This window comes from Chlorocebus sabaeus, chromosome 18 (assembly GCF_047675955.1).
Source record: "Chlorocebus sabaeus isolate Y175 chromosome 18, mChlSab1.0.hap1, whole genome shotgun sequence".
NCBI classification, from domain to species: domain Eukaryota; kingdom Metazoa; phylum Chordata; class Mammalia; order Primates; family Cercopithecidae; genus Chlorocebus; species Chlorocebus sabaeus.
The window spans coordinates 735,834-749,818 of record NC_132921.1 but is presented as its reverse complement, the minus strand read 5'-3'; the positions used below and the strand labels follow the sequence as shown (position 1 = coordinate 749,818).

The window sequence follows — 13,985 nt, the reverse complement described above, 5'->3', positions numbered from 1 at the left end:
GTGTGGTCACTGGGCTGGGCCCTGGGGATGCTGGGGTAACCCAGACACAGCCCTGCTCCCACAGCGCTGCACAGGGGCACAGACACCGCAACAAGACCGGTAACCCTAAAACACTGTCCGGGGAGGGGAGGTCACAAGGTGACTCATGCGCCACAACTCAGGTGTGAAAGAGGCCAGGGAAGGCCGGGCGCGGTGGCCCAGCGCTGTGGGAGGCCGAGGCGGAAGGATCACTTGAGCCCAGGAATTCGAGACCAGCCTGGGCAACATAGTAAGATCCGGTCTTTACAAAAAATAAAAAAGATTAGCCGGACCCGGTGGCGCGCGCCCGTGGTCCCAGCTGCTGGGCAGGCCGAGGCAGGAGGATCGCTTGGGCCCGAGAAGTCGAGGCTGTGGGGAGCCGTGGTCGCCCCTGCACTCCAGCCTGGGCCACAGAGCGAACCCCGTCTCTGAAAAACGCAGCAGCGGTGACCGAGGCCCATGCATCGCCCGTGCGGAGCGTTTTGGGGGTGTCGGTGGCGCCCACGGGCCCTCCGGAGTCACGCGGCTCGGTCCGGGCCGTCCCGGGGCCTCGGCTCGGTTCGGCTCGGGAAGGCGCGGAGCCTGGGGGCGCGGACGAGTCCTCCCAGGCGGCCCCTCAGTGACATTGAGTCCCGGCAGGTGCAGCGCCCGCCTCCCCGCTCCGGCTCCGCCTCCGCCTCCGCCCTGGAACGCAGCGCGCTCCGCCCGAGGCCTCCCGGCGACCCGCACAGGAATCGCGGAGCTCAGCTGCCGCCACCTCGCGCCGGGTCCGCGCGGCCCACGGGACCCCGCTGAAGCTCCCGGCCACGGTCCACATGGACGCGCGGGGCCCTGAAGCCCCCGGCGGGCGCGCGCTGCGGGATGCGGTGAGCCCCTCCCCCACTCCTGCTCCTCCCTGGCTGGGGGCGCCCCTGCAGTTCTGGAGGGTTTTGAGGTCCTGGTAGGGGAGCCTGCGGTGCTGGGGGTGCCCTGCGGTCTTCCTGGGGCCCTGAGGTCCTGGGGAGGCTGCGGTCCTGACCAGTCCTGTGGTCCTGAGGAGTCCTGAGTGCCTGGGAGGCCCGTGGTCCCGCGGGGGGAGCTGAAGACGTGGGGGACCCTGCGGTCTTGGGGGGTCCTGAGGTCCTGGGGGGAGCCCTGCAGTTCTGGGGGGCATTGAGGTCGGGGTCGGTGGGGAAACAGCTGGGCAAAGGGTGCCCGAAGGCCCCTTCAGAGGCGACCCACGAGTGTCGCAGCGCCCAGGGCTCCAGCCTCTTCCCGGAAATCCTCCCGCCCCCCGGGCTTTCCTACTTGCCAAGAGAGTTCCAGGCCCACAAGAAGACTGGCTATGAGGAAGAGAGCTGGAATTTGCAGGAATGCGTTGGGCGTTGTGCAAACCCTCACGTAAATTTCCTGACAAGGGTAGAAAGCCCTGGCATGGTTCAGAGGTGGCGCCTCTTCCTATGTCCACGGGATTCTAGATTCACACCGCGGTACGTGGGGCTCCCTGGGATCTTGAACCCCCAGCTGGGAGAATTTTGTGCTTCTCAGCCTCACTGTTCTCATCTCACCCCGGACACAGTCGCAGGGTGTGAGGAGTGGATTACACCGTGAATGGTGTGGGACACCAGTCTGTAAACTACAAATCGGTATATAAACAGGAAACGCTTTAAGTAGCAAGGGTGATATTTCTGTATAACCTGGTAAGTGATTTTAGAAGAATTCTTAAGCGCAGGGTCACGAGATTTTCACCTGCGTCCTCCTCTGCATGCTTTATGGTCTGGCTCTGGGCCAAGGTGTGATCCTCCTGCATTCATGGTGTGTGGGGTGAGGAGGGGGATGGGTCCCTGCCCAGTCTGCACCTGGCCCTCATGATTCCGGCGCTACTTTTTGAAAAGACTTTCCGGCCGGGCGCGGTAGCTCACGCCTGTAACCCCAGCACTTTGGGAGGCCGAGACGGGCGGATCACGAGGTCAGGAAATCGAGACCATCCTGGTTAACACGGTGAAACCCCGTCTCTACTACAAATACAAAAAAAATTAGCCGGGCGCGGTGGCGGCGCCTGTGGTCCCAGCTACTCGGGAGGCTGAGGCAGGAGAATGGCAGGAACCCGGGAGGCGGAGCTTGCAGTGAGCCGAGATTGCACCACTGCACTCCAGCCTGGGAAACAGAGCAAGACTCTGTCTCAAAAAAAAAAAAAAAAAAAAAAGACTTGCCCTCTGAATCCAAAGACCTTGGCACCTTTGTCTGAAGTCAACAGATTTATGGAAGGGTTTATCCCATGATATTTAAAATGTCATATGTGGGCCGGGTGTGGTGGCTTATGCCTGTGATCCCAGCACTTTGGGAGGTCAAGGTAGGCAGATCACCTGAGGTCATGAGTTCAAGAACAGCCTGGTCAACATGGTGAAACTCCGTCTCTACTAAAAGTACAAAAATCAGCTGGGTGTGGTGGCACACGCTTGTAATCCCAGCTACTCGGGAGGCTGAAGTGGGAGAATCACTTGAATCCAGGAGGCGGAGGTTGTAGTGAGCTAAGATCGCACCATTGCACTCCAACCTGGGCAACAGAGCAAGACCTCGTCTCAAAAAAAAAAAAAAAAGGTCATATGCCAATAGTAAATATTTATTCAATCGTCTTATGGTTTATTTTTCAGGCAGAAAATCTGTTTCAGGAACTTCAGGAACATTTTCAAGCTCTGACTGCAACATTAAACCTCAGAAATATCCTTTTCTACCTTTAACAAATGCCTTGACTCTTTCGGACCGGTAGATGGTCATGGAGTATCTTTTTGTTGTCTGCTAGTAGTAGGTAATAGTTTACTTACAGGATTTCCCAGTATTTACTTCTGTACTTTGATGGTGGCTTCCTGATGTGTTAATTACCCCTCACCTGTAGCCAAAGCTCTGCCTCCGGCTGCGGTGGCTCACGCCTGCAATCCCAGCACTTGGGGAGGCCGAGGCGGGCAGATCACGAGGTCAGGAGATCGAGACCATCCTGGCCAACATGGTGAAACCCCGTCTGTACTAAAAATACAAAAAAATTAGCCGGGCGTGGTGGTGGCCTGTAGTCCCAGCTACTCGGGAGGCTGAGGCAGGAGAATGGCGGGAACCCGGAAGGCAGAGCTTGCAGTGAGCCAAGATCACGCCACTGCACTCCAGCCTGGGCGACAGAGTGAGAGTCCCTCTAAAAAAAAAGCTTTACCTCCTGCTTGACTGGCAACACAGGGTGTCTTGTGTGGCAGGTATAAAGGACAAGAACCCAAACAGGCAACACTTCCCAGTGGGGCTTCCATCAGTCCCCAGTCGGACAGTGCACCCTAGACCACAGGCCCTCAGACGGAATCAGACCCCACAGAGGGTAACACTGAAGGCTCCAGGGCAGGATCCGAGATACGGCTCTCCCGAGCTTAGTTTCGTTTAGTGTAACTTCATCAACTCACTGTTTTGTCTTAGAAACATGAAATCAAACAGAATGAGAATAGATTTTTTTTTGGAGTTGGAGCAAATCTAGACTAAAGGTAACAACTGCCCCAAGACTCGCCCAATTTGAGCTCATGCTACACAACTAAATGTATTCCTTCAATATTGTGTGCTTGTGACTTTTGATTTTGTAAATGGGTTCCCACAGAACAAAAATGAGTCTTAAACATAAAATTAAACCATATGAATGCTAGTTTTTTCAAGAGTTAATTTCAGCTGGGTGGTAGTCTGTAGTCCCAGCTACTCAAGAGGCTGAGGCAGAAGGATCGCTTGAGCCCAGGAGTTCAGGGCTGCAGTGAGCTGTGATCACACCACTGCACTCCAGCCTAGGGACAGGGCAAGACCCTATGAACAGACAAAAAAGAGTTAATTTCCATTATATTTATTTTTACACACCCAGAGTTTGACTAAAATATACCGATCTCCTGTCCCCAAATCCATGTCCAAGCAAAGGGAGCCACGTTTTCTAAGCTCACGGTTTAAAGGTTAAAGGGACACACCGAGGAAAACTCAGGGAAAGAAGCTGATTTGCAGACACTAGGCCTGTCATTGATTCCCTCGTTTTAAAAGTTGCATCTGCTGTGGCTTTGCCATGAGCATGGTGACGGCAGGTGCCATGGGAGGCGGGGTCTCTGAGGACATCCTGGCTGTGCCCCCATGGCTCTACACAGAACTCCTTAACACTGCACTGGAAGAAATGGGAAACCGCATCGAGGACTTACAGAAGAATGTCAGTGACTTAATGGTGCAAGCTGGCATTGAAAATTCTATTAAACAACAAATGGTAAGGTTATTAGGAAACTATGTCAACCTTTTGCATATCTTTTGACTGCTTTCATTTTGAAACATACAATTCCGTATTTGTTCACTATGGGAATTGCTGCCTCTGTGCTGCATGAAAACTGCCAGGAATAAATTTCCAAATGCTCTTTTCTTTTTTTGAGGTGGAGTCTTGCTCTGTCACCCAGGCTGGATTGCAATGGCATGACTTTGGCTCACTGCAACCTCCACCTCCCGGGTTCAAGCCATTCTCCTGCCTCAGCCTCCCAGGTAGCTGGGACGACAGACATGCGCCACCACACCCAGCTAATTTTTGCATTTTTAGTACAGACGGGGGTTTCACTATGTTGGCCAGGCTGATCTCAAACTCCCAACCTCGGGTGATCTACCCGCTTTGGCCTCCCAGTGCTGGGATTACAGGCGTGAGCCACCATGCCAGGCCACACCCAGCTAATTTTTGTATTTTTAGTAGAGACGGAGTTTTACCACATTGGCCAGGCTGGTCTTGAACTCCTGATCTCAGGTGATCCACCCGCCTCGGCCTCCCAAAGTGCCTCCTCTGCAGTGCATCTCAGGCCACCCAGTGCAACCGGAACCTCATGAGGGCACTGCAGACATTCTCACAGCTTCTGATGCTGAATGTAAACATGCCACAAAAGAAGGCTAGGATCAGAGGTATGTTTAAAGCCATTAGTAAAAACGACAGGAAAAACGATTCAGAATAGCGCCCACGGAGAACAGGTCCTCCCACCTGTGCCCACGCGGATCTTCCCCAGGGACGCTCTGAACCTCCAGGTCAGAAAGCTGGTGAGCCATGACTTCACCCTGCATTGTAATTTTTGGGTGTGGTCTGTTCAGGTGGGCAGAGATGGCAGTGCTCTGATTCTGCTGGTGGACTGAAGTCCTCATCCCTTCTCTGCGAGCTCAGAGCAGACGCAGTGTTCCCCCAGACACCTAACCAGGTTTCCTGCAGACACACTGGCATCTTAACCTTCAGACGTTTGTTCTGAAAGTCTTAAAGCAGTGTGACAGCGGCCGCACACTCTATGTAGCCTTCTGCCCCTTGCTTTTTGGTTCAGTACTGAGATTCACGTCGACATGTGTGGCTCTAGGTCAGTGGCTAACTGCTGCCTAACAGTCCTCTCATGATTTACTTTGTATTTGACTAGTATTGTTTTCAAACAATGCTGCACTACTCTTGTCTACTTCTTTGTGTACACATTGCCAGTTTCTCTAGGGGACTTGGTTATTCTGTACCTAGGGGCTTGTCGCCTGCATTAGCTGCCACAGTAATTTCTGGACTTTGCCTAGACGCCATCCTGGGAAGATGGGACATAGAATTCACTAGGTACCCAGAGAGCCGCGAGTTAATCCAACTTGATTAAAGCACCACAGTGCCACAGAGAAGGCAAAGCTTGGCAGCCATGCAGGCCTAGGTTTCAAATTCTTAGCCTCTGTTGCTGGCTGTAACCTGGGGAAATCTAAGCTTTGGTTTTCTTCTCCGCAAAATATCTACCTGGTAGGTGGTTGTAAGGATTTAAGAAAACTGCTTGCAAAGCACTTAGGTCAGGGCAAGGTATACAGTAGGTACATAATGAGACAAACTTGAAATACAGAGTTCAAATCATGATTTCAACTGCACTGCAGCCACAAAGCACCAATGAGAAAGTTATTAAAATCAAGGGTGAACATACTTACTACACCTGATAGGAGTTACGGACTGAACATCTATGTCTCCCTAAACAGCTGAAGACCTAACTGCAGCATGACTGTGTTTGGAGATGGGGACTCTACAGAAGTCATTAAGGTTACAGGGGTCCTGAGGGTGGGGCCCTCATCCAACAGGATTCGTCTTTCTGAGAAGACATGCCAGGGGCTCACCTGCTCTCCCCCTGTCCCTGCCCCAGAGAAGGCGGCCATTGGCAAGCCAACGAGAGCCCTCCCCAGAAATCACACGGACCGGCACCTTGATCTGGGACTTCCAGAAAACAACTGTGTTGTTTAAACCACCCAATCTGAAGTCTTGTTATGGCAGTCCTGGGCAGACTAATACAATACGCAACACATTTATAATAAATACACAATAAACTTACAAATGTGGGATGTAATTGTTTTATCTTTTTCTGGTAACAGCCAATAAAGCTGTTATCAACAAGAGACAGAACTCACACATCATGCACCAACTACGCCATTGACAGAACTGTACCATTACCACCGTCTTAGGGCACGTCTTCTGCCTGCTCTGCTGATGTAAGTACGTTTTCATGATGTCAAAACTGAAACTGCCCATTAGCTGTCCCCTCCTATTTCCCCCCACTCCCAGTCTTAAGCAACCACTCAACTGCCTCTCTGGATTTGCCTAGTCTAGAAATTCCGTATAAATGGAATTGCACAATATATAGTAACTGGCTTTTCTCTTAACCTAATGATTTCAATGTTCACCCATGTTGTAGCACGTGTCAGTACTTCATTGTGTTTATGACCGAATAATATTCCGTTCTACGGATGGACATTTTGTTTAACCATTCATCTGTTGAAGGACACTTGGTTTCCACATTTTGGCTTCTGTGTACGGGTTTCTGTGTGGACACACGCGTTCAATTCTCCTGGGTATGAAACTGCTGGGTCAAACGGTAACACCATGTTTATCTTGTCTTTTTTTTGAGACAGGGTCTTGCTCAGTTGCCCAGGCTGGAGTGCAGTGGCACAACCATGGCTCACTGCAGCCTTGACCTCCTGGGTTTAAGTGATCCTCCTGCCTCAGCCTCCCAAGTAGCTAGGACCACAGGCAGGTACCACCATGCCCAGCTAATTGTTTTGTAGTTTTTGTAGAGACAGGATCTCACCAGGTTGCCCAGGCTGGTCATGAACTCCTGGGCTCAAGCAATCTGCCTGCCTCAGCCTTCCAAAGTGCTGGGATTACGGGCTTCAGACACCTGCACCCAGTCTGTTTAACTTTTTGACGACCGACCTGCCTGTTATCACTTTCCCACCAGCAGTGTGTGAGGGCTCCAATTTCTCCACATCCTTGCAAACGCTTATTGTGATCTACGTTTTGTATCTAGCCGAACTCGTGGGTGTGAAGTGGCGTCTCACTGTGGTTTTGATTTGCACTTCCTTAACAAGCAGGGATGTTGTCATTCTGTGTGCTTCCTGGCCGTCTGTTTCACCTGCTCTGGAGAAATATCCGGAGTATAATACTGAGTGTCTGTTACATGCCAGGAACTCGAGGTCACATACATGTTCTCCCTAGCCCCTCACTCTGATATGGTGTTAACCCTCTCCTCCTTTATACATGCAAAAATCAGCACATGGGAGACTAGAGATTTGCATTTGAATTTTAAATCCATTTAAAAAGCACACACTCATTTGTAGTGTATGGAAAAAATGTGCTTCATTCTGTAAGTAACCTCCTGTTTTCACAACAGCAATCAATCTCCCACAGCAGCGAGCCCTGTGCACCACTCCCGTGCCCCGCGGGCACCATGTGCTCCCGTGTTCACATCTGTGTGCAGGGCAGACACTATTATCCGCCTTTACCATGAAGAAAATGGAAGCTCAGAGAAGGTGCCCAAGGTCACCTGGTGGGGCAGAGCCTGGGTCTGAGGTCAGAGGGCCCAGGGTGTGCTCAGGTGCCCCCATCCCCGCCCTTCCTCACTTTCACTTCAGAGCGTTGAGTGCGCTGAGATGGGACATGAAGCTCCCAACCAACCATCCACACTGCTAGCAGAGAGGGCAAGAGAAAGCTGAGACTGTAACAAGGACATTTTCTCTTTTCTTTTTTTGAGACGGGGTCTTGCTCTGTTGCCCAGGCTGGAGTGCAGTGGCATGATCTCGGCTCACTGAAATCTCCACTTCCCGGGTTCAAACAATTCTCCTGCCTCAGTCTTCCAAGTAGCTGGGATTACAGGCATGAGCCACCGTGCCCGGTCAATAAAGAAATTTTCTAACTATATGAACTGAAGGGCCACGGCTTCTACAGAAAATATGTTTACATCAAATACAATCTTGGGAAGAATAAAAAATAGCTCTTCTATTCCTTACAGGGAAGGCTCTAAACAATATTTTATTGTACTGTTTTTATAACCAGAGTAAGAGTAAGCCTTTGGGTTCTGCCATGGACTGAACTGTGTAACCCCAAAATTTATATAATGAAGTGCTAACCCCCAGCACCTCAGACTGTGACTTTTGTAGACATAAGATCCTTGCAAATGGAATCAGTTAAGATGAGGCCACGCTGGAGCAGGGTGGGCCCCAATCCAACACAGACGGTGTCATTACGAAAGGGAAATTTTGGAGACCAGCACACAGGGAGGACACAGGTGAAGGCAGAGATGGGGAGAAGTATCCACACACCAAGGAACTGACAAGACCACCGGCAGCCCCCAGAAGCCAGGGAGAGGCCTGAGCAGATTCCCCTCACGGCCTCAGTAGTAACCTACCCTGCGACGCCCGATCTCGGACCCAGCCCCACAAAGCTGATACGCCCGATCTCGGACCCAGCCCTGCAAAGCTGTGACACCCAATTGGACCCAGCCCTGCAAAGCTGTGAGAGCTTCTCTGTTAAGGCCCAGCTCCTGGCACACTGTCACCGCAGCCCCAGCAAACTAATCAAGTACGCAAAATGCACAACCTCACAGGATAAACACCTTCGTTTTACTCCAAGGATAGGAATTAACTTTGACTAGGAAAAATCAGTCATCTATTCATCAAGATTCCTGAGAACAAACAAGTAGGCCTGCTCCTCTCACCACGTGCTTGTTTATTTTGGTGAGTTAAGACCATGTAATCAATTCCATCTCAGAGGTCCTCCAGCCCTCGAGCTTCCTGTATTTTCCAAAGGCTTTAAATAGCTTAAAACATTTCCACACAAAAAGGGCTCCAGGACGTTTATCCGCGCAGACTGAGGTGCCTCAGTAGCGGTACTTGGTGGAGTAGTCCTTGGGGGACACCACCAGGCCGCGGCCTTTGCGGGCCCCGCGGTACACAGTCTCTATGATGTCCACCATCTCCTGCTTGTCCTCCATGGCCCAGTTAATCTTGTTGTTGTTGCCAGTCCCCAAGTCAATCATGATGTGCTTGTTCCTGCAAAGAGAAACAAGGGCATCCATTCTCATAAAAATCCCTTTAAAAAAGAATTCCTTGAAAACAATGCTGTATTTTTCCCACTGTTACAAATTCTTGTTAACATCACTGAAGAACGCATAAAATCAAAAGTGTCTGCCATGATGCAGGAGAACACAGGAAGCACCTAAACGTGCTTTTTAAGAATGCAATGCATCGTCCACCATGCTTTTCCCTGCATGTTTCTGTATTTATTTAGGACAAATATTCTAAGGGGAAATTAAAAGGTCAAAGGAGGGCAGGCGCAGTGGCTCAAGCTTGTAATCCCAACACTTTGGGAGGCTGAGGCAGGAGGATCACTTGAGGCCCGGAGTCTGAGACCAACATGGATAACAAAATGAGAGCCCACCTAATTTGTACTAATTCACCTGATAAAAACAATGTGTTTTTCATGGTGCTCTTCTGAGCACTGACATAAACTGTATTAAAAGCCCTTCAAACTATGAAATGAAGATGACATTTTGCATGTTTATGGTGAGGGAAGCAGATGATTCTTTACTTATCTTTCAAGAGATTAGTTCTTTTTCTTATGAATACTTATGTGCACTTTACAAGATAATGATATTAGCCCTTTGTTGTACTGGCATAAATTTGTCCTGGTTTGTTGAAGTTTCTTTCTGAGACGGGGTCTCACTGTCATCCAGGCTAGGGCACGGCAGCAAAATCAACCTCCCGGCCCAAATGATCCTTCCACCACAGTCCTCTACGTAACAGGGACTGCAGGCATGAGCCCCCACACCCAGCTAATTTCTAGTTTTTTGTAGAGATGGGGTATCCCTATGTTGCCCAAGCTGGTCTCAAATTCACGGCCTCAAGTGATCCTCCCACCTTGGCCTCCCAAAGTGCTGGGATTACAGGTGTGAGCCACTGCGCCCGACCTGATTATTTTTCTTAGCGATGAGGTCTATGTTGCTAAGGCCAGACTTGAACCCCAGCCTGCAGTGGCTGGGCGGCAGGCATGCCCCACCTGAAGACTGTTTTTTAACGTTCGCTTCCACAAGATCATGCATTTGGCTTCCACCTACTATTCCACAGAAAGCGTTCCCAGTGAAGTCTCTGGTTCAGGAAAGGCAAATCTGATCGGGGTCTGGAGCCCACCTCTGGCCGCCCTCTCATTCTCCATGCTGCAGGCCGGCGCTCCACGCAGCACGCACCAAGATCCTTCTACACGGACTGGGGCTGCCCGTAGCACCCTCCCTGTAGCCCTATCTGACTTGGGGGTACTTCTTCAGTATTTACATCTCATAAACACCTGCCTCCTTTCACTTCTTCAGTACTCCCTGCTAATTTACTCAGCTGTTTCTTCTATCAGACAAAGTCCTGTGAGAGTGGGAATCCTGTCTTATCTGACATTAGGCCCCACCACTGGACCACAGACCTGGTGGGGGCTCAAGATACATGTTTAGTGCATAAGGGTTTTTTTTGTTTTGTTTTGTTTTGTTTTTTTGTTTTTTTTTTGAGACGGAGTCTTGCTCTGTCACCCGGGCTGGAGTGCAGTGGCCGGATCTCAGCTCACTGCAAGCTCCACCTCCCGGGTTTACGCCATTCTCCTGCCTCAGCCTCCCGAGTAGCGGGGATTACAGGCGCCCGCCACCTCGCCCGGCTAGTTTTTTGTGTTTTTAGTAGAGACGGGGTTTCACTGTGTTAGCCAGGATGGTCTCGATCTCCTGACCTCGTGATCCGCCCGTCTCAGCCTCCCAAAGTGCTGGGATTACAGGCTTGAGCCACCGCGCCCGGCCGTGCATAAGGTAACTAAAGTACCGTTTGTCTTAATATTCTGAATCACAGAAACAACAGCAGAAGGAAGTTTCATCTCCTTTTCTGAGTACAGCATCAGTCCTAAGATTATCAAACTACACTAAGTAGGCTACAGCCTCCATCCAAGGCTGTTCCCTGCAGCCTCCTTGCCCCTCACAGCATCTCCAGCCCCAGGCCGGCCTCCGCCGCATGCTGTGGGGGACAGAGACCTAAGACGGCCCTCCCTGTTCTCACCTGAAGAATTAGAAAAGGCCTCTATTGCCTCAAACAGGCTGTTAACAGAAATATGGACTTTAGGAATGCCTGGTGTGGGCTCGGAAGGAAGTGAGGAGTGCGTTACTGGGAAACGGAGAAAAGGGGACCCCATTATAGAGTGGCCGAGGAACAGGGACACAGGGTCCTCAGTTATGGGAGATCAGAGCTCAAAAACAACACACTTGGGGTATTTAGCTGCGGAAACTTCCAAACAAAGTCTCGGAGGTGCTGCCTTCAAGAGAGGAAACAGGCAAATTGGTGTAAGAACTGTTAACAAAAGGAATAAATTCTTGAGCCTCTCCGGATGGCCAAAGGTGCTGAAATTCAGAAATGGCTGCTGAACGCACAGCAGAGGAAAGGATGAGGGTCCGCCATGCAACCTTTGCTGAAACCTATGAAAGATCAAAAGTTCACAAGAAATGCAGGTGCACCTCACAGATCTTCTCCCCAAACAGGAGGTGCTAGGAAGCCTAAGGGCATGTCCAGGTGCACCTCACAGATCTTCTCCCCAAACAGGAGGTGCCTAGGAAGCCTAAGGCATGTCCAGGGGAGCGTATCCCGATGCCCAGAACCGCGGCAGTGCCTCACACTTTGGCAGCCTGAGGCGGGAGGATGGCTTGAAGCCAGGAGTTCAAGGATGCTGTGATGGCACCACTGCCCTCCACCTTGGGTGACAGAGTGAGACTTCATCTCAATAAATCAATAAAACAAGGTGATCATCCTGGATTATTTAAGCAAGTCTAATCTAATCACAGTCCTCTAAAACCAGAGCATTTTCTCAGGCAGAACTTTTCTGGAAGTCAGAGAACTTGTGTGAAAATACCTCACCCTGCCGGCATGCCGGCACTGGCTTTGAGGCTGATGAGGTCTCTAGCGGCAGCGTGGCCTCAGGTAACAGCAGCAAGGAAGCAGATCTCAGACTCTCCACCACGAAGAGCTGGATTCCCACAACCCAAACAAGCCCCTCGGACACTCCAGAGAAGCACCTGGCCCATGGTTCAGACCTTGGGAGACCCTGAGCAGGAATCCAGCAGGCCCTGCCTGGATGTCTGACTTACAGAGCTGTGAGCTCTGAAAAGGGGGGTGATTTAAGCTGCTCAATGTGTGCTAATTTGTTACAAAGACTATGAAACTAATACACACCCTGTACAACCCACCTGACCAAGCAGGAGGCTCCACTTTTGGAAAACGGTTAATGTTCATGTAGCTAATTCACCAACCTCTATGGTAACTAAATAGCAAAAACAGCATCAGATGGTGATTTCCTTCCCCATTAAATTTCCATAATGAAATTTTTGAGCTGATAAAATAATATTGTATTTATAAGCAAAGTAATTCAGTTCAGGTGTTCCTCTTATATATAAAAAAGGACACTAAAGTCGATATCGTATTTAATAAATTAGGTTTTTTTTTTTTTTTTTTTTTGAGACGGAGTTTTGCTCTTGTTGCCTAGGCAGAGTGCAATGGCGCGATCTCGGCTCACTGCAACCTCCACCTCCCAGGTTCAAGCGATTCTCCTGCCTCAGCCTCCTAGTAGCTGAAATTACAGGCATGCGCCACCACGCCTGGCTAATTTTGTATTTTTAGTAGAGACAAGGTTTCACCATCTTAGCCTGGTTGGTCTCGAACTCCTAACCTTGTGATCCACCCACCTCGGCCTCCCAAAGTGCTGGGATTGTAGGCGTGAGCCACCGTACCCGGCCTAAATTCGTGATTTTACAACACATTTTTGATGAACAGATTAGTTCAAGGTATCTAAAATGTCAGTAAGAATGTCTTTCATTGAATTACACTTCACCTAGTTTCCCAGCAAAGTTATTTCAAAAGGATAATTTGTTATTAAGTAAATACTAAAACTAGAATTGTTACTTTGAAAATTATTTAAAAGATTCACACTGATTGCCTGGTGATACAAATGATATTGGGATATGACTGTAGAACCAACTTCCTTCAAAATAAAATAAAGAGATCTTGGTTACATTAAACTTCCAAACTGACAATATTCAATTTCAGTAACGACTTTAAGATAACATACCTGAAGAAAAACATGACAGTACACGGATCGTATAACTCATACATTTTGTTGAAGTCAGGTACTTCTGTAATATCCACAAGATAAATAACTGCAAAATTTTTAACCTAAAAGGAGATTAAAAAAAAAAACAAACTGAAATAACAGAACACTTTGGTTTTCACTTTATAAAAGCACATTTATAAAAACAAAACCAAGAATTTGTGTGGATCAGGGCAACTTTTGTTTTGTTTTTTTTGAGACAGGGTCTCACTCTGCCGTCCACAGAGCACAGTGGTGCAATCATAGCCGGGACCTTGGCCACCGGCTCCTTCCACCTCACGCCACCGTTTCCCAGAACACTTCAGGAACTGGCCACTGGCTCCTTCTGCCTCATGCCACCATTTCCCAGAATTGCGTAGGAATTAAATTTCACTCAGGTGACAAGTTATGAAAGTCCTGCAGAAAACGTCCACAGATATATCATCTATACGAACCTTTACATCTATACGAATCTTTACATCTATACGAATCTTGCAGTGGTAAGATCTTGGCTCACTGCAACCTCTGCCTCCTGGGC

The 13,985-nt window shown here is 49.6% G+C and overlaps 2 protein-coding genes across 4 annotated transcripts in view; one reads left to right on the top strand and one right to left on the bottom strand.

Moving 5' to 3' along the window:
• Positions 1 to 679: 679 nt before the first annotated feature.
• Positions 680 to 6,353, top strand: HSBP1L1 (heat shock factor binding protein 1 like 1). The gene is made up of 4 exons (XM_008013701.3): positions 680 to 884; positions 2,652 to 2,718; positions 4,167 to 4,261; positions 6,004 to 6,353. Exons 1-4 carry the CDS (start codon positions 834 to 836, stop codon positions 6,013 to 6,015), a joined length of 225 nt encoding a protein of 74 aa, XP_008011892.1. The 5' UTR covers positions 680 to 833; the 3' UTR covers positions 6,016 to 6,353.
• Positions 6,354 to 8,894: 2,541 nt separating this feature from the next.
• TXNL4A (thioredoxin like 4A) overlaps positions 8,895 to 13,985 on the bottom strand; it is a 52,208-nt gene continuing 47,117 nt past the window's right edge. For all 3 annotated transcript variants that reach the window (XM_073006228.1, XM_008013700.3, XM_073006227.1), the window contains 2 exons: positions 13,430 to 13,533; positions 8,895 to 9,342 (listed from right to left, as the gene is read on the bottom strand). In XM_073006228.1, the coding sequence (XP_072862329.1) occupies positions 9,171 to 9,342; positions 13,430 to 13,473 (216 nt within the window). In that variant the 5' untranslated portion in view covers positions 13,474 to 13,533 and the 3' untranslated portion in view covers positions 8,895 to 9,170. The remainder of the gene's footprint in view (positions 9,343 to 13,429; positions 13,534 to 13,985) is intronic.

Bases quoted from the DNA above. Each gene is read 5' to 3' on its own strand.
- HSBP1L1 (XM_008013701.3), top strand. From the start codon at position 834: ATGGACGCGCGGGGCCCTGAAGCCCCCGGCGGGCGCGCGCTGCGGGAT. The intron at 885-2,651 runs GTGAGCCCCTCC...TTTATTTTTCAG, and splicing joins GGCGCGCGCTGCGGGATGCG to GCAGAAAATCTGTTTCAGGA. The intron at 2,719-4,166 runs ATATCCTTTTCT...TTAACACTGCAC, and splicing joins TGCAACATTAAACCTCAGAA to TGGAAGAAATGGGAAACCGC.